This window comes from Cydia splendana, chromosome Z (genome assembly GCF_910591565.1).
Source record: "Cydia splendana chromosome Z, ilCydSple1.2, whole genome shotgun sequence".
Lineage (NCBI taxonomy): Eukaryota > Metazoa > Arthropoda > Insecta > Lepidoptera > Tortricidae > Cydia > Cydia splendana.
The window spans coordinates 2,572,603-2,595,059 of NC_085987.1; the positions used below are offsets into that span (position 1 = coordinate 2,572,603).

Genomic DNA, 22,457 nt, shown 5'->3' on the forward strand with positions numbered 1-22,457 from the left:
GAGCTATCTGCTAGAGTGAGAAAGTAATATCGGTATAGCCATTTCACTCTAGCATATAGCTGCCTCCTCTCGTGTGCAAGCGGGACCGTGAGAGTGGTTTTAGAATGTCATCCTTATCTAACCACTACTATTCCTATTTAGAAAACGTGTACATATTTTTGTATCGATTAAGACAGCTTTTTTACCTAATAGACCCTTTTATTCGTATAATTTTTGTTTAGAGCAATAATTATTCATAAAATTTTAAATTATTGACTGATTTAAGTGAAGTTTTATTTTAGTTTAGAACCTTATTTTTCTCATGCATGGATGGGATTTTATACATAACAAAAGCGTCTAAAAATTGACTAAAAGCTAAAGGGGCTAAAGCCAAAGAGTATAGTAAGTATAGTCATCCTGACAAAAAAGACGGCCTGACAAAAAAGAGGCAGTACTGTAGTGTCGTCCCTTTCAAATAAGAAAACGGGACCACACTACAGTATTGCCACTTTTTAATTTCAATTCTTTTTTGTCAGACTATCTATTAGGCTAAACCTGAAAAAATTAGGAGGTAAAGATAGCAGAAGATTTTTTTTGTTTATTCCTCCTCTATTTGCTTTTCTAGCTCGGTCGGTTTTGATCAGTATGCGCAAGGTTTGCGCACAGTAACATTGTTTGCGTAAGTTGCGTTTGGTTGTTTTTCCAAATAAATCCACTTATGTTTTATCTGTGACACTGACAACAAGAATGACGCTAAACTAAACGCAACGAGCTCAGATTTTTGAGGTTATCTTGGAAAAGTCGCAGTCCTCAGCGGCTTTTGTTTTGATTATTGTTTTTACATAATTTGCAAGAGCTTAGTTTTAAATTTAACACGCTTGTAACTAGTTAATCCTCGTCGACATGGACGGCGATTTGTACGACGAATTCGGGAATTACATAGGGCCTGATCTGGATTCGGATTCTGACGATGACCAGAGCGTCTATGATAACCGGGAGGGCGACGAGGATGCCATGGACGATGATGAGGACGCCGATGCGGAACCGGAGGCCGCGCCCATGTCGGTCGTGCTGCATGAGGACAAACGGTGAGCCTTGAAAGTTAAAATCGTAATAGCCAGGTCCACACAGAGCGAGTATACGCGCGAGGCAATTTCCTCACGCACATAACCGCCAGTAGACGTGCCTCGGCCAAGAAGGCGCGCGCGAGGCACGTATACTCGCTTTGTGTGGACCCGGCTATTGGTTCGTTAGTGAACAAAGTGTGCATTAACATAAGTTATGCAGACAACATGGTGATTCTGAGCGCCTCGGTCTGTGGTGTACGTACGTTGCTCAAAGTGTGCGTGGCCTAAGCACCAGCAGCAGCTTTGTATTTCAGGGTGTGACTAACAAGTCACGGTTTAAAATACAATGTGAAGAAAAGCCAGTATGTTGCTGCAATTTTCTTCCCAGGTCAAGCCATGTCTCACTGACTAACTTATTACGGCAACGTGTATCTTTCCTTGATATACAGTATAACACTACAATCCGTCACTTTGCTGGTCTGGTACACCCAGAAATACAGCACTAAAATAGGGGTGCAAGGTGCAAGTGATAATTCTATGTCATAATTTATTATGCTCATATACATTTACATTATCACACTTCAATCTCTTTATCAATCTCTTCTTTGACAACCGGTCTGGCCTAGTGGGTAGTGACCCTGCCTGTGAAGTTGATGGTCCGGGGACTCCGGGGTTTGAATCCCGGTAAGGGCATTTATTTGTGTGATGAACACAAATATTTGTTCCTGAGTCATGGGTGTTTTCTATGTATATAAGTATGTATTTATCTATATAAGTATGTATATTGTCACCTAGACCCATATTACAAGCTTTGCTTAGTTTGGGGCTAAGTTGATCTGTGTCAGATGTCCCCTGATATTTATTTATTTATAAATACCTAAGATCCAGGTAACTGTACAACTTTCTTTGTTTTTAGTATTGTTGTAGACCTAGTGTATTGCTACAACATAAAAAAAAACATCAATATAATATGCTGCTCCTAATATGGAATAACTTCCAGTAATCCGGCTCTCTTGTGTCAGCATCAGTGCAGGATTAGTGAGATTGAACCTGTAGTAGCAATTCCAATTCTACTGTAAAGTTCTGACATAAAATTCCTTGACTGTCTGTACTCATCTTTGTTAGCTGAAAGCCTTGACATCAATGACCATTTGATTGAAAACATTATTTCTTCATCTTTGTTATTCAGATACTACCCACAAGCAGTGGAAGTATACGGGCCAGATGTAGAGACGGTGGTCCAGGAGGAGGACACCCAGGCGCTGGACAAGCCACTGGTGGAGCCGGTCAAGCACAAGAAGTTCCAGATGCAGCAGCAGGAGTTGCTGGAGACCACATACGACATGGAGTACCTGGCTGACATGCTGGACAACACTAATCTTATGAGGAACGTGACGCTTATGGGGCATCTGCACAATGGTGAGGATCAAAACTTCTTTATTTAATACTTAATTCAAAACATAATTTTTGAAGTGAAAACTTCTTTAGCGGCGCTGAGCACTTTTTGAGGTGGGGAAAAAGTGATAAACTTGAGACAGCGTAAGGCGTACCGCGTAAGGCGTCTCTCCTCTCTTTCTACCGCACGGCGAAAATGTATGCCTGAGCCTGCAGTGCTGTTTCATGTAGGCGACGCAAGGCGCTTGCGTGACTTTATGTTATGTGTGATGGACAATGTTATTCACCAAAGAACTTTAGTCATAACGTATTATAATCAGGCGGCTTAGCACGGTCGCGTTTTTATCCCTTGTCACCATGCCTGTCACGTTCTAACAAGTATGTAAGTGCGAAAGGGACGCGCATAGTGATAGTCGATAAAAATGGAACCGTGCTGAGCCCGCTGGTCAATTATTTAAAACTGGACTTTTATATTAAGCAATAAAGCTCAATGTTCTAATCTTGTACGGGCTGAAATACGAGGATCTCACAGTTACATTCTAACTTTATATCACTCCAATATAATTCAAGAAAGCTACATCTTGATGAAATCGCTAATAAAAGTGAACTCTAGTACTGGTGAATAAAACTCAAAATATCATGACCAAATATATTTAGATGCGAGGTCTGCAAGGTAACTTTACAATTTCTATTCGAATTTTAAACAATTAACGCTACAAATTTAAGCTCACTGAACAGCAATTTCGTAAAGTTTTTCAATAGAAACGAGGATGGGTCAATTATACATAGTGCTGCAGAAATTTTGGACTAGTCATTGAGTTTTCACTAGAGATGCAACTGATAGTTGTTTGGCCGGATACCGGATACCGGATAGACGGCCTGCCCATCGGCCGAATATCCGGTATACGGCCGCCGAATATTCGGCCGGCGGAACTATACCTACATTTCGGTATTTCAGGTGCGCATTGTGCAGGTTTTGATATTTAATTTATTTTTAATTTTAATTTGACCTGTTTCCTAGTGAACATTCGCGCACGAACGCGCGCGAACCTAGAAATGAGTCCATTCACGCGCACTGCGTGCAAGTGAGTGGAATGTTTAAATTGTTTTATATTAATAAACGAGTATGATTATGAATTTATGACAGTGACTGTTTCTTAAATCCAATTTTGTTTACTCCGAAATCAAGCAATGTTACTATCCGGTATCCGGCCGGATAGTATGTCACTATCCGGTATCCGGCCGGATATTAAAAAAATTGCCGGATAGGCCGGATACCGGATAGTTACCGAATATCTGGTGCATCTCTAGTTTTCACTTCTGTCGGCACTCCCGGAGTGCAACCCGTTGTTTTTAGGGTTCCGTACCCAAAGGGTAAAACGGGACCCTATTACTAAGACTCCGCTGTCCGTCCGTCCATCCGTCCGTCCGTCCGTCCGTCCGTCCGTCCGTCTGTCTGTCACCAGGCTGTATCTCACGAACCGTGATAGCTAGACAGTTGAAATTTTCACAGATGATGTATTTCTGTTGCCGCTATATCAACAAATACTAAAAACAGAATAAAATAAAGATTTAAGTGGGGCTCCCATACAACAAACGTGATTTTTGACCGAAGTTAAGCAACGTCGGGCGGGGTCAGTACTTGGATGGGTGACCGTTTTAATTTTTGCCGTTTTTTTGCATTATATTATGGTACGGAACCCTTCGTGCGCGAGTCCGACTCGCACTTGCCCGGTTTTTTTATTATGTCAAGGTGGGGGAGATCAGTATAGGGCAAGAACTCTCGTATTTGTATATGACGTCGCTCAAACACAGTCAGAAACAAAGGGCTTCACTCCTTCTGCTCTACCAACCTTCTGTAAGTGGCGTTTCTTTAGAAGCACCTGCTATTTCAGTGAATTATTATTAATTGACTATGTGATGTCTGCAATAAAGTGTTTATTTATTTATTATTTTAGGCAAAACTTCGTTTGTGGACTGCCTCATCCGCCAGACCCACCCCAGCACCGTGAACAACGAGACAACCATCCCCATGCGATACACAGACACTCTATTCGTCGAGCAGGAGCGTGGGGTGTCCATAAAAGCCATGCCGGTCACGCTCATGCTCAAGAATATCAAGGGAAAATCTCACTTGCTCAATATCATGGACACCCCGGGCCATGTGAATTTTAGCGATGAAGTCACTTCTGCTTTAAGGATTTCTGATGGTGAGTATCATTACTATCATATTGTAACAATTTAATGAGATTTTGATATAGATTTCATGTATAAAAACTGTCAGATCACAATTACCTATCCAGTAGGAAAAAAAAATTTTACGGTATAGTTTTAAAATAAACGAAAAATGGAACAATTCACTGACTCTTGTGACATTTTGCAATATGAAGAAATTAAGAAATTATTTTTAACAAAAAAGGACTGACACAAAACAGACTTTTAGCATACAATAATTTTATGGTCTCCATCCTAACGCATTAAAATGAAATGTTTTCTGAATAATTCCAGTGATCTGGTGGAAGCATACATAAAAAAGCTAAAAAATCAATCAAAGTCCTAATGAATTAAACCTGCTTATTGTTATCAGTAAAAAAACTTATTTTTGTCTCTGCCAACAGGCGCGGTGCTTTTCGTTGACGCGGCGGAGGGCATCATGCTAAACACCGAGCGTCTGCTCCGGCACGCCGTGCAAGAGCGAGTGCCTCTAACGATCTGCGTAAACAAGATCGACCGTCTCATGCTAGAGCTGAAACTACCACCCGCTGACGCGTATTACAAGCTGAGGCATATAATAGACGAATTGAATTCGTTGATAGAAACAAACCAGCCTCAAGACAACCCTGATGAGCCGGCCACAGTGTTCTCGCCTTTACTGGGTAAGTCACAAGGACAACAATCCCTTGAAGTGTCTCTAGCAGAGCTTAAACTACCACAGCGGCAATTTAGTGTTCTTTTTTGGTACCGGTTGCCCAAAAACTTTCTTCAAGATATTTATGTTAAATATCGTGTCAGTACACTACTCATTCGCTTAAAACGTCTTATGCAATTAGTGTTTTACGTAGCTGTGTAACATCTTTGGGTACGTACATATTCCACATACATTAATCGCAAAAAAACCCATTCGGTAAACAGTAGTCTTAAATCGATCACTGTACAGGTAACGTCTGCTTCGCTTCGTCCCTCTACGACGTATGCTTCACGCTGGAGTCGTTCGCGGCCATGTACGCGGCGGCGCACCCCGCCTCGGGGCTCCGCGCCGCCGACATGGCCACGTGGCTGTGGGGCGATGTCTACTTCAACACGAAGACGCGGCGTTTCACCAAGAAACAGCCGCACTCGTCCGCGCAGCGAAGCTTCGTCGAGTTCATTCTTGAGCCGCTCTACAAGATCTTTGCCCAGGTATGTATCATGATATTAACTCGAAGACATGGAGGTTCACGAAGAAGTTTATAGACTATCATAATATCTATAAATTGGAGTGAATGTAGATTGATATACCTTTAAATTATCGCATATCTGTATCTTTTTCCTCGCGTTATCCCGGCATTTTGCCTGGGGTCCGCTTGACAACTACTCCCGAGAATAGGCCTGATGACAAATTTTTAAATCCCTTTTATTATTGTCGGTACACTTGTATTGGTTCCGAAAAACACAATATTTCAGTTATACTCATAAGATTTAACATAGATAATTGCATTATATTATAGCTAGTTTAAACTTCGCGCGAAAACGCCTCGCATGCCATTTGTGACGTCATCATTTAGGATATTGTTAATTCAGCACCATATATTACGATTAGGGATGATAAATACATTACAAAAATTTATCACAATAACTCATTTTACACAAAAACTCTCACACGGTTGCAGTTTAAGGCGAGGTATGCCCGAGGAAAATTTTCAGATTCTGTCAAATTACCCCATTTCACACACAAGCACACTTCACGCACACTACCTCACTTTACTGGGACAGGTCAGTCACCCATCCTGTATTTTTTAAGATGCAAATGAGAGTATTTTGAGTTTCGTGTTAACCACTAGCCTCCTTTGAGGAAGAGAAACTCTAAAAAAGTTCCATTGAAAGAAGGAAGAGAAACAATATATTTTATCTTACTCTCCTTGTCTGTTCATGTCACATGTGACGTATTTAAATGTAAATTAACTAAAATCGAATTCATTAGATACGCGTACTAAATAAACCGAATAAATACAGAAGTCGTCAGATGAAAAACGTTATTTAGGTACTACTCTATTCAATAGGGCTTTCGATAAGGCGCCAAATCAATTCAAAGACAATTTCATTGAAATCATATGTGTATTCCGATGATGTTATTTAGTACGGAAATACTTAAGATATATGGACATTCCTCTGGTCCTTGAACTACGTCCAAAAGAGAGGTATGGGCACTGTGAATTACATCTCGCTTTGTGTGGTAGGACACAGCACAGCGGATGTCATTCCAGATCTAGAGCAGAGCTCAACCTTACAGAAATCTGCAGCCAAATAACACTAGATCCTACTCATAGTATTGTTCCTGCCGGTGAGTATGGTTGCCAGTTATCAACGAGGGTGCGGAGGGTTAGGCACGGCAACGCGCATGTACCTAACACCTCTGGAGTTGCAGGCGTCCATAGGCTACGGAGACTGCTTACCATCAGACGGGCCGTATGCTTGTTTGTCATCGACGAGGTATAAAAAATAAAATTAAATATGCACAGAATATAATTGAACTAGAAACTTTGTTTTATTTTATAGTAAATTTGGATAACAATCGATACATAGACAATCACAGTAAACCAGTCCGCAACGGTATTTGGCCTGTAAGCCTCGTAGGCAAGTATATCCCGGCCTCACGAGCCGCAAAAACTCACTAGGACTGAGGCTAGACCATAGTCGTTTATTTATTCTTGATTTCATGAAGGTTTGCAGAACAGCACGTAACCGCATTATATATCTGGGCGGACCTCACAGCAACAAGATAGGTGTACCGCTTCAAGATTTTCAAGTAGTACACGAAATATTTACATATCGTTCCGTATTAATAGGCAATATTTGAAGATCAAAAGTTCTCTAACATAAATACAAGATCACAAAATTGTCATCACAATCAGTTCATTGACGTTGACGTACAGAAGTCACATGGGTACCTACGCAATATTAGGTAATACCAGCATAATGAAAATTAACTCCAATCAGTAAGTATGAGTCTTCAAACTTTTTTCATTTTAAGCGGGGTTTGAAGGAGCAAATTACTTAAATGATTTTAGAACCGTATTGTTTTGAGATAGTTTACTGCGTTTTTTAATAATTATCCCCCGTAAACAACAACAAATCAAATTTAAGATGAGACCCGAGCTCTATGTGATGATAATTAATTTACCCTATTTTTTTAAATACAATTTGTCTACTGGTATACTTTTTCGTATACGTATATGATTTAATGTCAAAATAATTGCAAAACCCAACTGTCAGTTTAGTGCGCCCCGCGATAGGACCGCCTTCGTTCAAGCCCAGCGGGCATCTGATCAAAGAAGTTGCGTGCACGGGACCGCTGATATCATGTTTTTGAACTTATTTATTTAATGTTAAATTAAAAAAAAAAGTAATCGCGGAATTCGCTCAAGCATAAAATTGCGCGTTATTAGAAGCAGTTTTCATATTTTTATCTTTTGTGCACAAATTGTTACGAATGTTTAAAGTCCGTTTTAGACCTATGTTCGTGATCGTTTTCTATCGAGCAAAAGTCAAAAACTTAGGATTCGAATCACGGAAGTCACTAGAAAAAGCCCTCAAGATTGTTAATTGAATGTATGGCAGCCGTATTGTGATCCAAAAAAGAGCTACGGCTTTTTAAAAACTTCGTTTTCTGAACCCACTGCACCTTAAGATGAATTACTTAGATACAAGTAAATTTTGAGTGAAATTCACCGAGCGCCGGTTTTACTTTTTAATTTTTCTTTTTTTCTAGTTACGACAGCCAACATGGCAATGATAGTTCCATTCAGCCAACTAATTAAAAAAGTTTGTTGTTGAAATATCGTATTATTTAGCATTTTATTTAAATAATAACACATAGATATCTATTTTATATAGTGTAATAATATTTATTGGACGTAATAAATGTTTAGTGGCGAAATAATATTTGTTTTGCACCTTCGAACTCTTTGGTGAGGACGTATGGATTTCGGTCAATGAGGTTGTCTATGTTGCTCTAAGAAATATGTTATGGATTGATGACGTCACTGTTTAGAACGCTTCTGATTGGCGTTTCAGTAATAATGGCCGATTGGAGAATTTTGCACTTTTATTTTATTGAATATCTTAATAATCCTTCAGTTTATACTGAGATTGGGCCATTTTTTTGAATCATATTAACATATATGTTTCTTTGAAACCATTATTTCCATGATTCTTTGTTACTTGCAACAGGCCTATTGACGTAAGCACTAGTTTTTAAGAAAACGACTGCCTTCTGACCTTCTAACCCAAAGGGGAAACTAGGCTTTATTGGGATTAGTCCGGTTTTTTTCACGATGTTTCCCTTCACCGAAAAGCGACTGGTGAATATCAAATGATATTTCGTACATAAGTTCCGAAAAACTCATTGGTACGAGCCGGGGTTTGAACCCGTGACGTCTGGATTGAAAGTCACAATGCTCTTGCCGCTAGGCTACCATCGTTGTATATCTGTATATTGTAATAAATAAGTGTGAATCCATTGTGCAGGTGGTAGGTGACGTGGACGACACGCTGCCGGCGGTGCTGGCCGAGCTGGACATCAAGCTGTCCAAGCAGGAGTCCAAGCTCAACGTGCGCCCGCTGCTGCGGCTCGTCTGTAGCCGCCTTTTCGGAGACTTTCGGTACGTACATACATACCTATACAGCTCAAGGCCACAATCCAAAAAAAAAACTGTTTTAGGCTTCAAAGGCCCTTTCACAAGTCAATACAAATTTTACAGTGACATTATATAGTGACATGAAAAATACATAGCAGCATGTATAAATACAACAGCCAATATTATAAGTATCTTAAAACTAATAATTAATAGGACATAAAATAGTAGAAATTAACTAAAAAAAAAAACATAATAAATTATTGCCATGTTTAAGCATTTGACGTCAAAAATGTGACAGTTACGTAGGAAGTGGCGCCCTCATTTATTTTCTACAATTCTTCGTCGGACTATACAAAGATGTATAGTCTCTAAATCTAGGATTTCATTAAATTTGGAGATGTGAAAGTTCTCCAATGTCAGGACATACTAATACCTACTACGAAAGTATAAAATTGAGTGATCTGCTTCTCTGTCGGTCATTGGTTAACCATTTAACCATTTGACATTCCTTTCTAGTCATTCTATTTCGAACCGTAATTTTTATATTAGAGATGCGTTTTTGTTTTAAGTATGATGGCAAGTATGTTGCCACTACGGACTAAAGGGTTCAATGATACCTATGTTTGGTTCCAGTGGTTTCGTGGAGATGGTGGTCCGTCACGTTCCCTCGCCGCTGGACGCGGCTCCTCGCAAAGTGGCACACACGTACCGCGGCACCGAGGGCCCGCTGTACGAGGACATGCGCGCCTGCGACCAGTCGGGCAGGCTGGTCGCACACACCACCAAGATGTATCCCACTGACGACTGTAGCTTCTTCTTGGTGAGTTTGGTTGTTATGAACAAAGTGGCACACACGTACCGCGGCACCGAGGGCCCGCTGTACGAGGACATGCGCGCCTGCGACCAGTCGGGCAGGCTGGTCGCACACACCACCAAGATGTATCCCACTGACGACTGTAGCTTCTTCTTGGTGAGTTTGGTTGTTATGAACAAAGTGGCACACACGTACCGCGGCACCGAGGGCCCGCTGTACGACGAAATGCGCGCCTGGGACCAGTCGGGCAGGCTGGTCGCACACACCACCAAGATGTATCCCACTGACGACTGTAGCTTCTTCTTGGTGAGTTTAGTCGTTATGAACAAAGTGGCACACACGTACCGCGGCACCGAGGGCCCGCTGTACGACGACATGCGCGCCTGCGACCAGTCGGGCAGAATGGTCGCACACACCACCAAGATGTATCCCACTGACGACTGTAGCCTCTTCTTGGTGAGCTTATACAGATGTAGTGCATAATTGTTTTCCTTCGTATTTTCTCGGAAACGTTCGTATTTGTCATGCTACTTCAGTAAACCTCAGTACTTCTTGAGACAGACTGAAATAGCATGACACATTCGTATGTTTCCGTGAAAATACCAAAGAAAATAATTATGCACTACAACTGTACCAAGATGTAACCACAGATGGTTTTTTCGTTTTTCGAAAAAAAGTAAATGGTGCTTTTTCTGAAAGTTCACTTCCCCTTCAAAGAAAGAATAAATAAAATGTACTTAGAAACGGGACAAAGCTATACGTTTTACCGTTCACTACAAAAAGGCGAAAAAAAAAAATAGGGAATAATTAACACTTTTTCAGGTTCTCGCTCGCATAATGTCCGGCACGCTGTACGCGGGCCAGTCCGTGCGCGTTCTCGGCGAGAACTACAGCACGCAGGACGAGGAGGACTCGAGGATCATGAACGTCGGCCGGCTGTGGATATACGAGGCCAGATACAAGGTACCGTTGCATTTTAAAATATGTATAACTAGTGGCTCTGTGAGCTGTAGACCTCGCGAGCAGAGCTTTAAATAACATGGTGCTAGGAGCTTTAAATACAGTAAATTAAAAAAAAAAACTACGAAATTTATGTGTAAAAAAATACAAAAAGTTATAATATCCCAGCATACAATTACTGGGGATCGAACCCAGACCCTCTTAGAACAGAAAAAGCTAACGTTTACAAACTGAGCCAAATAGATTAAAATTAGTTAAAATTAAATATCTCAATATCTCCGAAACCAGCGAAATTATTTTTTTCTGAATTTTTGGCCATTTAATCTATAAATATATCTCAAAAAGAAAACACTCGTATGGTACCGATACCACTATTTGTTTAGGCGCGAGATATCACGACTCCGCCATTTAAAAAAAAATCAAAAAACCGGACGGACAATAGTTATTTGTACAACAAGAGATCAAAGTTTGATATTTCTTCGAGTGCTTATTTTGAGTCCCGTGCAAGCGAAAGATTCTATAATAGATTCACGAGCGTAGCGAGTGAATCTAATTTAGAATCTTGAGCGTAGTAAGGGATTCAAAAGCGCACGAGATGTAATAAATAACTTTGATCTCATGTAGTACACAAAATTTTTCACCCTAAGCAGTGAGAACATACCTAGAGGGACAGAGGTAATAGAACCCAAGTATATCGAACTTGTATTAGACCCCGCATGTTGAAATGACATTTGACTATAAAGGTCACTTGAATGTCATTTTGTCTCACTCGATTTTGCTCACTGAGTGAGACAAAATGACTCAGTGAGCAAAGTCGCATTTTGCTCACTGTTTTTAGGAAGCAAAGTACCCTTGTTCGAGCTGCTGAGGTGAAAAAAAATTTTATTTAGACATAGAATCCAGTCACAAAATTTCACGAGATTCGGTTAAGAATTGCGACCTGTAGAGGAGAACATCCGGACATACGAAAGCAAAATGCTCCAGTCGAAACGTAGACCTTCGCTACGCTCCGGTCAAATATTGAAACTCTGGTTTTGTATTTTTTATTAACCCTTTGACCACCAAAAACGTCAACTGACACGCGCGGCTACAGCGTATGCGTTGGTTTGGTGTTATGCGTTTGGTATATATTTTGGACAAATCCATTCAGCCATTTTCAATTTAGAGCAGTTAGAAGTCAACTGTGGATTGTGAAAATTTTGAACGTTTTCAAATAATTAGTTAGACCAAGTATTGAAAATGTTATAGTATGTTATATATTTGTGATCTACTTACAAAACCCTTTCATTTGGTACCCGACATGGTATGTTTAAGGCGACGGTAGCGGTGGGTAAAATATCAGATTCTGTCAATTTACCCCATTTCACACACAAGCGCACTTCACGCACACTACCTCACTTTACTGGGACAGGTCAGTGACCCATCATGTTTTTTTAAGATTGGACTTTTAGTTTAGTATTGACCACTAGCCTCCTTTGAGGGTAAAAGCATTCCATTTAAAGATGAAAGAGAAACAATGCATTTAATCTTGCTTTCCTTGTCTGTTCATGTCACACGTGACGTACCTATTTAATTCATTTGATTGTTGACTGTTTTACTACCTACTATTGCTTTGTCGAGATACGCGTTTTGTACAATTAAAGCGAATAAAACAAGATGTCATTAAGTCAGATGTAAAATGTTATTTACTACTCTATACGGTTTTTCATAAGGTGCAAAATCCATTCAATAGGAATTTAAATAAATAAAGTTTCAGCAGGGTGGCAATTCCATTTTGGCGGATAAAGCGAAACAGAATAGTTCTATCGAACCTGCTTACAAATTTTCACGAGAATCAGTTGAGAAATGTGATCTGCAAAGGAGAACATACAAAAGCATTTTTGCCCAAGCTGAAACGGAGACCTTTGCTAACGCTCGGCCAATGATGGTTTAGGTACACCTATAAAAAATGATTGTCCCTGCTGTAATTTTAATATCTTTATATTTCAACCGGTATAGTTTTACCTTCAAAAATAATCGGTATCGCTAAACAATAGCGGTACCTTACTACTTATACGTTCACGAAATCGGTATCTGCATAACTTGATTGTTAGTAAACTAACCTGGAAAATAATCTCAAAATCACCGAAACATTTATGTACAGTCACCTGCAATAATATGTTACGTCATTAGCGCCAACTTTGCCTCCAGGGAAACTTTGCCCAAAACGACAATTTTAAACAAATTCGTTAATGTAGAAAAATTGATAATAGTTATGGCCACCCTGCTGTTTTTAGTAGAAAATTGGTTATATTTCTGACAAAGTATATGCCAAACTTGTGCATAACTTGACTTGGGAATTTTGAGTTTGAGCGAGTTGTCTAATATAGGGTATACCCTATATTAGACAACTCGCTCAAACTCAAAATTACAAAACAAAGCAAAGTTTCGGCGGGCAAAAAATTGATAAATAATGAATGCAAGTAGAAAAAATTGAGAACCCTTTGACAAATATTTCCGGGTTTCAGTTATAACACATGAAGCATAAATTATGTCTATTGAGATTTAAACTAATAAGGCCTAAATACACAAAAGTTTTAGCGGTGGGCAAAGTAATCCGGTAATTTGGCATCCATACCAACATTGCCCACCACCAAAAACGGATTAGGGTTGTCACTTTCATCTAATTTACCCAACTTCGCAAGTAAAAGAAGGTTATGTTTGTACACTAAAATAAGTTTATAAATATATACTGTATTTAATTTGTCTTATTATCCTTTATTTAGATGTTTTATCCCGTTAACGAATGAAAACACAATAAAAATCATATTTTTGGTCATTAAACTATTGTAACAGATTTTCTCAAAAGTGACAACCCTAGCCTTTGTAAAATGCTTAGGCGAGCCTTATTTGGAAATGGGCAAAAACGGGTAGGCAACATTGCCCAGCAAATTTATTTAAAAGTTTTTACACTTATCGCTAAGTTATTAACAGGGAATGGTAGGATTGCCCAAAACCTTTAAGTGATCCTTAGACATCATCATCATATATACGAGCTGTATTTGAATACCAAATTGACTTGGGCAATGTTGGCGAAAACCCCGGATATTTTTTATTTGCCCGCCCTCTAAAACGCAAAAAAATGGGTAAAAACACGATAAAAAAATGTTTTCTTCACATAAACTGATGCGTTTGATCACAATGGACGTGCTGAGCAAAAAAAAGTCATATGATGTGATTTTTTTTGAGAAATTCGTGTTTAAAAAAAAAGCGGGCAAAGTTGATGATAATGAGTAATGACGGTACCTACTCTTCGAAGGTCGCAAAAATATGTGACATGCTCTTATGGTTCTACAAATAAGATCGTGTCAGATATTTTTGCGGCCTTCGTTGTGTAACATAAATTGCAGGTGACTGTACATTTGGAATAATTATTTTATTTAGTTTCAACGGAAGTTTCAAGTTTAGTACGAAAATACTTCAGATATGCAATATGCACAAAATGTAGACCTAATCGAAATAAAACATTTCTTTTTGTAGTAAATTTATAAAACATTCGATACATAGGTATACATAACAATAACCAGGCCACAACGCTATTGGCCTGTAAGCTTCATCTCGGTCTCCAAAGCCGCAAAAACTTGCTAGTACTTAGTGCTGGTCTAGCCTTTATTTTTTCTTGAAGATTTTCAGAGAACAGCACGTACACGCATTATACATATAGACGAAACGAACGGCATAATCATAATAATTTATTCGTCGCAATCCATGGTATTACAGATCTAGTTACAAGACTTTCAGGTATTACTTATACGAATTACATAACTCTTCCTGTTAATAGGCAATATTTTAATATAAAAGTTCTTTAATATAATACAAGATTACAGTTGTCATCAAAATTCATTGACATACAGAAGTCAAATACGTTTTTAAAATGACGCAAAATGATACCAGCATAATAAAAATTGATCCCAATCAGTAAAGATGAGTCTTTAAACTTTTTTCATTTTAAGCGAGTTTTGAAGGAAGATAATACTTAAATTCGACTGTAATCGTATTATTTTAAGATAGTTTACTGCGGTTTTCAACAATAATGACCCGTAAATAACAGCAAATGAAATTTAAATGAGACGCGAGCTGATATTTATGTACCCTATTTTTTGAAATACATTTTATCTACTGGTATGCTTTCTCGTGTGCGTATATGATTTAATGTCAATATAATTGTCAAAAGCAAGAAAATCAAGCTGTCATTTTCATTTGAAGAAGTACACGTGTGCTCCGGTGTAGCCCCAACGGGCATCTGACTTGAAGAAGAATTTTGAGTGATGTCGTCAATGTATGGAAATTGTTCGAAAGTTTACATTTGAGATTGAATTTCTGTGTTGTCTTTGTGAGTAAAAATATAAATCGATAATAAATTGGTAGCTGAATTATCTAGCTTCCAAAATCATACAATAATTCAATTACTGTCAAAGACAAAATTGTTTTGCTTCTGTCTCAAACGGAACTCCATATTTTGATTTTTTGATACTTTTAGTGTCGATTTGTAGAGAATAACAGCAAATTAAAAATATAATGGCATAAAGAGTCGGTACACGGTTTCTTCGTGAATAAATTTACGTGTAATTTAATGCAATTATCAAACATTTATTGAACAAATTATGGTTACAAAGTGAGGTCTAAATCGAAAACGTCATATACCGGCCCCTTAAACGAAAATAAAAAACAGTTTGTACTGCCGACTTTATGACGTCACAGCAACTACGCGTTGCGTTTTCCCAGAGATAAGACCTAGCTAGATCCATTTATCGCTCCTATATGGGGGGGTTATAGCAAATTACATCGAAATCGTTAGAGCCGTTTCCAAGATCCCCGAAATATATAAATAAACAAAAATTGCTCGTTTAAAGGTATTAGATAGATAAATCAGCTTTCAGTTTCTAATACAACTAGAGAACTTTTGTGTCCGGGTGGTCTAGTGGTCAGGACTTATGTAGAGGTACGCGTAGCTGAAGACACCAATTCGATTCCGACCTCGGCTACCGGAGGGTTAGGTCACTTTTTCCTTAGTAATAATAATTTCAGCCTATGTACGTCCCACTGCTGGGCACACGCCTCTTCTCATGCGCAAGAGGGCTTGGGCAGTTCCCACCCTAGCCCAATGCGGATTGGGTACTTCACATGAATTTCTTCGCAGATGTATGCAGGTTTCCTCACAATGTTTTTCTTAGTATATGGTATTTATTTCAGTTTATAAATTTCTAATATTTGTTAGGTGGAGTTGAATCGCGTCCCCGCCGGTTGCTGGGCCCTGGTGGAAGGCATCGACCAGCCCATAGTGAAGACGTGCACGCTCGTCGGCGCCGACGAGACGGAGGAGCTGCACACCTTCCGGCCGCTCCGGTTCGACACGCAGGCCGTCGTCAAGATAGCCGTGGAGCCCGTCAACCCCTCCGAGCTGCCCAAGATGCTGGACGGCCTGAGGAAGGTGGGTCTAGCGTCACTCTATTAACCTCGCTGGTCACTACACCTTATAAAACACAGCCCCCCGCCGCGTCTGATTGTGTGTATGTACAGCTTGGCAAAAAAGAGTAGAAATTAAAAAGTGGCAACACTGTAGTGTCGTCCCTTTCAAACCAATTTGTATAAGAAAACGGGACGACACTATAGTGTTGCCACTTTTTATTTTCTACTCTTTTTTGCCAAGCTGTATGAATACTCAAAAACTATTGAACGGATCATGCGGTGTGATTCTTGAGGAAGGTTTAGGTGTAATTTGTAAAGGTTTTGTGTAACCCGTGCGAAGCCGGGGCGGGGCGCTAGTTTAGTCAAATATAGTGCTCAGTCAAATAGAGTTTGACAAAAGGGCTAAGTTAGTGTTGGAATTGGAAGCACTCAAGTCAGTTATGGGTGGACCAAAAACACGCGGTTGAAGATTTACTACGTGCAGGTAGTAGCACTTGCGGTTCTACTTCACAATAGACAAAGGGAATAGCCGTTAGGGGCCAGCTACAAAACGAACGACTATACTTACTAGGCACATGTTTCCAGGTGAACAAGTCTTACCCGCTGCTTTCGACGCGCGTAGAGGAGAGTGGGGAGCACGTGATCCTCGGCACGGGGGAGCTCTACCTCGACTGCGTCATGCACGACCTCAGGGACATGTACTCTGAGATTGATATCAAAGGTAGGTATTTATTTAACAAGACAGACGCACAATAAAAAAAATCTCAAGTTGTATAAATCTTTTTACTTTTTTGGTGTATCAACTTTTTCTTATCACGGTCGCCTCGGTCACTTTGAACCCTTTACCAGGCCAAAGGATATATATTTCCCACATACGGCACTTCAAAGATGTGTTCTATTTTCGTTGAGTAAGACTGACATTCGATTGTCATTTTTGAACTGTCGGTCTGGTAAAGGGTTACCTTAACAAACCTGATTTTGTGGTAATTAAAAAAACCGAACATACATTTTTATGGCAGTTAGCCCTTTCCATAACGGCTCATCTATTTAGCGCAATGATTCTAACAAACTACGCTACTAATTCGTCTGGCTGACAGGACAGAAAAAAAAAGGTTTTTATATTCCAATTCCATTCCAGTCGCCGACCCCGTAGTATCCTTCTGCGAGACGGTGGTAGAAACATCCTCGCTAAAGTGCTTCGCGGAGACTCCCAACAAACGGAACAAGCTGACCATGATAGCTGAGCCCTTGGAGAGAGGGCTCGCCGAGGACATCGAGGCGGGCGCCGTGTGCGTCACGTGGGACAGGCGGAAGCTGGGAGAGTTCTTCCAGAACAAGTCAGTACATAAACTAAAGGCTGATTTAGACGGCGCGCGAACTCGCATGCGATTTTAGCTACATTGCGGATTGTTGGTTACCTCCAATTCAACCGACCGATCAAAACCCGCAATGTAACGAAACTCGCATGCGAGTTTTCGCATCGTCTAAATGAGCTCTTAACCAATGGTCTATATTATAACAATTCTCATTTTGTTTTAAATATCAGGTACGATTGGGACTTGCTAGCCGCCCGTTCGATCTGGGCGTTCGGCCCCACGGCGACCGGGCCCAACATTCTGGTCGACGACACACTTCCCTCCGAGGTCGACAAGCATCTGCTGGCGTCGGTCAAAGAGAGCATAGTGCAAGGTATTTTGATGTTTACTGCATACAACAATAGTTACAAATTTTAAATGGTGCGTTTTACACCTATGAAGTGACTAGAGACAGGCCTCAAGATTGCTATTTATATTTTTGCCAACCGTATTGTGATCTGAAAAAGCGCTACGATAAATAAATAGATTACTAGGCATTAGCCTAACAAGATTATATTTGGCCTTTGTCATATTGCGGATTATCAGTGTCCAAAATTTCAAACAGAAGTATATTTTTATTCTCTTCTAATTTCTCAGCTTTACGCCCCCTCTTAACTTTTTGAACGGCACACCTATCGTGCGCGGCGCGTCATTGTGAACCTTGTCGGAATGCTCTAAGGTTGACACTGGGCTGTAGCCGCGCGCGTGTATTGATATATAATTTGACTGTGTCTCAGGGTTCCAGTGGGGCACACGCGAAGGCCCGCTATGCGAGGAGCCGATCCGCAACGTCAAGTTCAAGATTCTCGACGCGGTCATAGCGCAAGAGCCGTTGCACAGAGGAGGAGGACAGATCATTCCCACAGCTCGCCGAGTGAGTATCTCTCTCCCTGGTCGTACCCTCTTAATTAGAAATCGGATTTTTGGGGGCAGAATTGACACGAAGCTCAAGATTCTTGACGCGTTCATAGCCCAAGCCAAGAGTGAGTGGGTTTACCCTTTTGAACGCCAAACGGTGCATCCATTTGCCGTGCCACTGACGCCACGGGGGTAAAATTTAGTTTTGTGAATAAATAAAGCCAACCTAAAAGTGAGGTGTTCTTCAGTAGATTTTCATCAAAAAACGATCGACGTCATATGCCGTCTTTGGCGTCGTGGTCACGATTTTGCGTTCATGTTAATTGCCGTCTGTGGCGTTCAAAAGGTTAACTATAATAATGACCGTTGTGCAGGTGGCATATTCAGCATTCCTGATGGCGACGCCTCGTCTGATGGAGCCGTACCTGTTCGTGGAGGTGCAGGCGCCCGCAGACTGCGTCTCCGCCGTCTACACCGTGCTCGCCAAGCGGAGAGGTATAATCATAGATCAATAATGTATACAAGAAAACTAGCCAAATTTATATCAAAAGTGTAACTAATATCGGAATCATGTCAAGTGTCATTGGAAGTATTAAATAAAATGTGATTGCGTAAATTATTTGCTTATATTCAAAGGTGTAATCAACTAATCACCTACCGTATCTCCTGAATACAGCTTTTCGTATTTTCCAGTCCGCTAACCATAGGTTTTGGTACAATCAAGGGGCCGCTAGCGGCCGTTATAAAGCTCAAAATTGGTCACGTTTTTTCATTTGTAGTCTGCCTCTTTCGTACTTATGAAATGTTCATATATGTGATATCTGAAATTTGTCAAAATGAATTCTATCTCGATTTGTTTTTAGGCCTCTGAGTTTGAAAAAGGACTCTAATTTTCTAATATGGATGATTTTCTGAATTACCTGACATTCTTTCTTAAAGTGCAATATTTTTACCCCCTTATTCATAAAACTTTACGGGCCTGATTTAGTTAAATTATGTTTTATCCCTTTCTTACAAATACATAAGTCAAAATGACAGATAAGGACCAGCGATTATTAGCTAATTGAGGTTCGTAGCGCGTTTATGAATACCTACAACTTTTCGCAGGTCACGTGACCCAAGACGCGCCCGTGCCGGGTTCGCCGCTCTACACGATCAAAGCGTTCGTGCCCGCCATCGACTCGTTCGGCTTCGAGACGGACTTGCGGACGCACACACAGGGGCAGGCCTTCTGTCTGCAGGTGTTCCACCACTGGCAGATCGTGCCGGGAGACCCGCTCGACAAGAGCATAGTCATCAGGTAACAACAGGGCACTATAGTAACCAACACACGCAGGGGCAGGCCTTCTGTCTGCAGGTGTTCCACCACTGGCAGATCGTGCCGGGAGACCCGCTCGACAAGAGCATAGTCATCAGGTAACAGCAGGGCACTATAGTAACCAACACACGCAGGGGCAGGCCTTCTGTCTGCAGGTGTTCCACCACTGGCAGATCGTGCCGGGAGACCCGCTCGACAAGAGCATAGTCATCAGGTAACAGCAGGTCACTATAGTAACCAACACACGCAGGGGCAGGCCTTCTGTCTACAGGTGTTCCACCACTGGCAGATCGTGCCGGAAGACCCGCTCGACAAGAGCATAGTCATCAGGTAACAACAGGGCACTATAGTAACCAACACACGCAGGGGCAGGCCTTCTGTCTACAGGTGTTCCACCACTGGCAGATCGTGCCGGGAGACCCGCTCGACAAGAGCATAGTCATCAGGTAACAACAGGGCACTATAGTAACCAACACACGCAGGGGCAGGCCTTCTGTCTGCAGGTGTTCCACCACTGGCAGATCGTGCCGGGAGACCCGCTCGACAAGAGCATAGTCATCAGGTAACAACAGGGCACTATAGTAACCAACACACGCAGGGGCAGGCCTTCTGTCTGCAGGTGTTCCACCACTGGCAGATCGTGCCGGGAGACCCGCTCGACAAGAGCATAGTCATCAGGTAACAACAGGACACTATAGTAACCAACACACGCAGGGGCAGGCCTTCTGTCTGCAGGTGTTCCACCACTGGCAGATCGTGCCGGGAGACCCGCTCGACAAGAGCACAGTCATCAGGTAACAACAGGACACTATAGTAACCAACACACGCAGGGGCAGGCCTTCTGTCTGCAGGTGTTCCACCACTGGCAGATCGTGCCGGGAGACCCGCTCGACAAGAGCATAGTCATCAGGCAACAACAACCAACTAGAATAGCTATAGAAGTGTGACTAGAGCTCAACTCTACCGTGATGCGCGCAGCTTGACAACGTCAAATGTTGTAATGTTTGACATATAGAATTTTATTTTAGCCAATCGAGATTTTTAGTGACGATTACAACTTTATCTTAATAGTGAGATATTGTGTATTGGGCAGTATTCAAAGCTGCGGGCGGGGTGAGGATCAGTGATACGTTTCAGATAAGTGTCTGTCATGTGCATCGTTTTTTGAAGTCAGAAATGCGCTAAGAGCTTCGACTATTATACATTCTGTCGCTAACATCAGTATTTTCTACCAAATTCCATAATTACGAGACACATTTAGTCCGACATGTTATTTACTGGCTATAGTTCCCTAAGGCCGCTTGTAGACGTCCGTTATTTTCGCCGGAAACCGGACTGTGTTATGCGACTACGTTCAGTTTTGTGTGTTGCTACCGACAGCTACACCCAAGAAAACAAGACATCGTCGCCGAACCCGGACAATTGTCCGGCGAAAATAACGGACGTCTACATGCGGCCTAAGGGTCACTCGCACGTTTCGGGGTCAGCCAACTCACTCGGAGTTAACCTTTTATACAGGGTTAAAATGTACTGTTGAATCCGAGTTAGTTGGCTAACCCTGGAACGTGCAAGTGGCCCTAATATGATCTTTGTGTACTTAAACATAAAGTTGTTTATTACTTGCAGGCCGCTGGAGCCCCAGCCGGCCACGCACCTAGCCCGCGAGTTCATGGTGAAGACGCGCCGCCGCAAGGGCCTCAGCGAGGACGTGTCTATCAACAAGTTCTTCGACGACCCCATGTTGCTCGAGCTGGCGAGGCAGGACGTGCAGTTTAATTAGCTTTAGTGTAGTTTACTTGTGAATAAATGTGAGAAAATATCTTGTCTTTTTATGGGTACTATGCTTCCATAGCACACCCGAATCTTCAAAGTAGACCTCTAGGTGTTTTAACCTTTCATATGTGTGTAGTGGTCCAAAATCGAGGGTATAGTATTGTGCTGTGTAAAGCAGAAACGATAGTTCTTAAAAAGATGACTAAAATTCGCCCAGGATCCTTATCAGATACAGACATGAAGTTAGTCAAACTAGCTAGATTCTCACACAATCTGATTTATACCTTAACACGGAAGGTTGAAATTCTATTGACATGAATGTGGGCGATAAATCGTACTATGCTGGTTCTTTAATTTACCAACAATAGGTACATGAGAGAAAAGAAAGACTCGCAGATTTGTGGGTTAGGGTGGTGTTCCACCTGTTCAATCTCACTGCGTCTCACTCTCTCATTAAGCAAAATGTAAGACGAAATACACATTGCACAAATATATTGGTCAGATGGAATACCACCCTTAGGCAGTTTTGCAATAACAACAACGTTACTTATACAGGAGGTACGTTTATTTAACTAAAATATCGCCAAGCCACATTTGACCTAATTATAACAATAACAGTTCACAGCCATTATAACTACAATTTAAAAACATAAT

The 22,457-nt window shown here is 41.1% G+C and overlaps 1 protein-coding gene across 1 annotated transcript; it reads left to right on the top strand.

Annotated features, from left to right (window-relative positions):
- Window positions 1-783: 783 nt before the first annotated feature.
- On the top strand, window positions 784-21,851 carry LOC134804386 (116 kDa U5 small nuclear ribonucleoprotein component). Its single transcript, XM_063777423.1, has 16 exons — window positions 784-1,067; window positions 2,236-2,465; window positions 4,400-4,651; window positions 5,060-5,317; window positions 5,599-5,840; window positions 9,168-9,301; window positions 9,911-10,247; window positions 10,914-11,054; window positions 16,309-16,521; window positions 17,085-17,220; window positions 17,638-17,836; window positions 18,046-18,188; window positions 18,592-18,728; window positions 19,087-19,207; window positions 19,820-20,012; window positions 21,657-21,851. Exons 1-16 carry the CDS (start codon window positions 883-885, stop codon window positions 21,808-21,810), a joined length of 3,075 nt encoding a protein of 1,024 aa, XP_063633493.1. The 5' UTR covers window positions 784-882; the 3' UTR covers window positions 21,811-21,851.
- Window positions 21,852-22,457: the final 606 nt, after the last annotated feature.

Bases quoted from the DNA above. Each gene is read 5' to 3' on its own strand.
- LOC134804386 (XM_063777423.1), top strand. From the start codon at position 883: ATGGACGGCGATTTGTACGACGAATTCGGGAATTACATAGGGCCTGAT. The intron at 19,208-19,819 runs GTATAATCATAG...AACTTTTCGCAG, and splicing joins CGTGCTCGCCAAGCGGAGAG to GTCACGTGACCCAAGACGCG. The intron at 20,013-21,656 runs GTAACAACAGGG...TATTACTTGCAG, and splicing joins GACAAGAGCATAGTCATCAG to GCCGCTGGAGCCCCAGCCGG.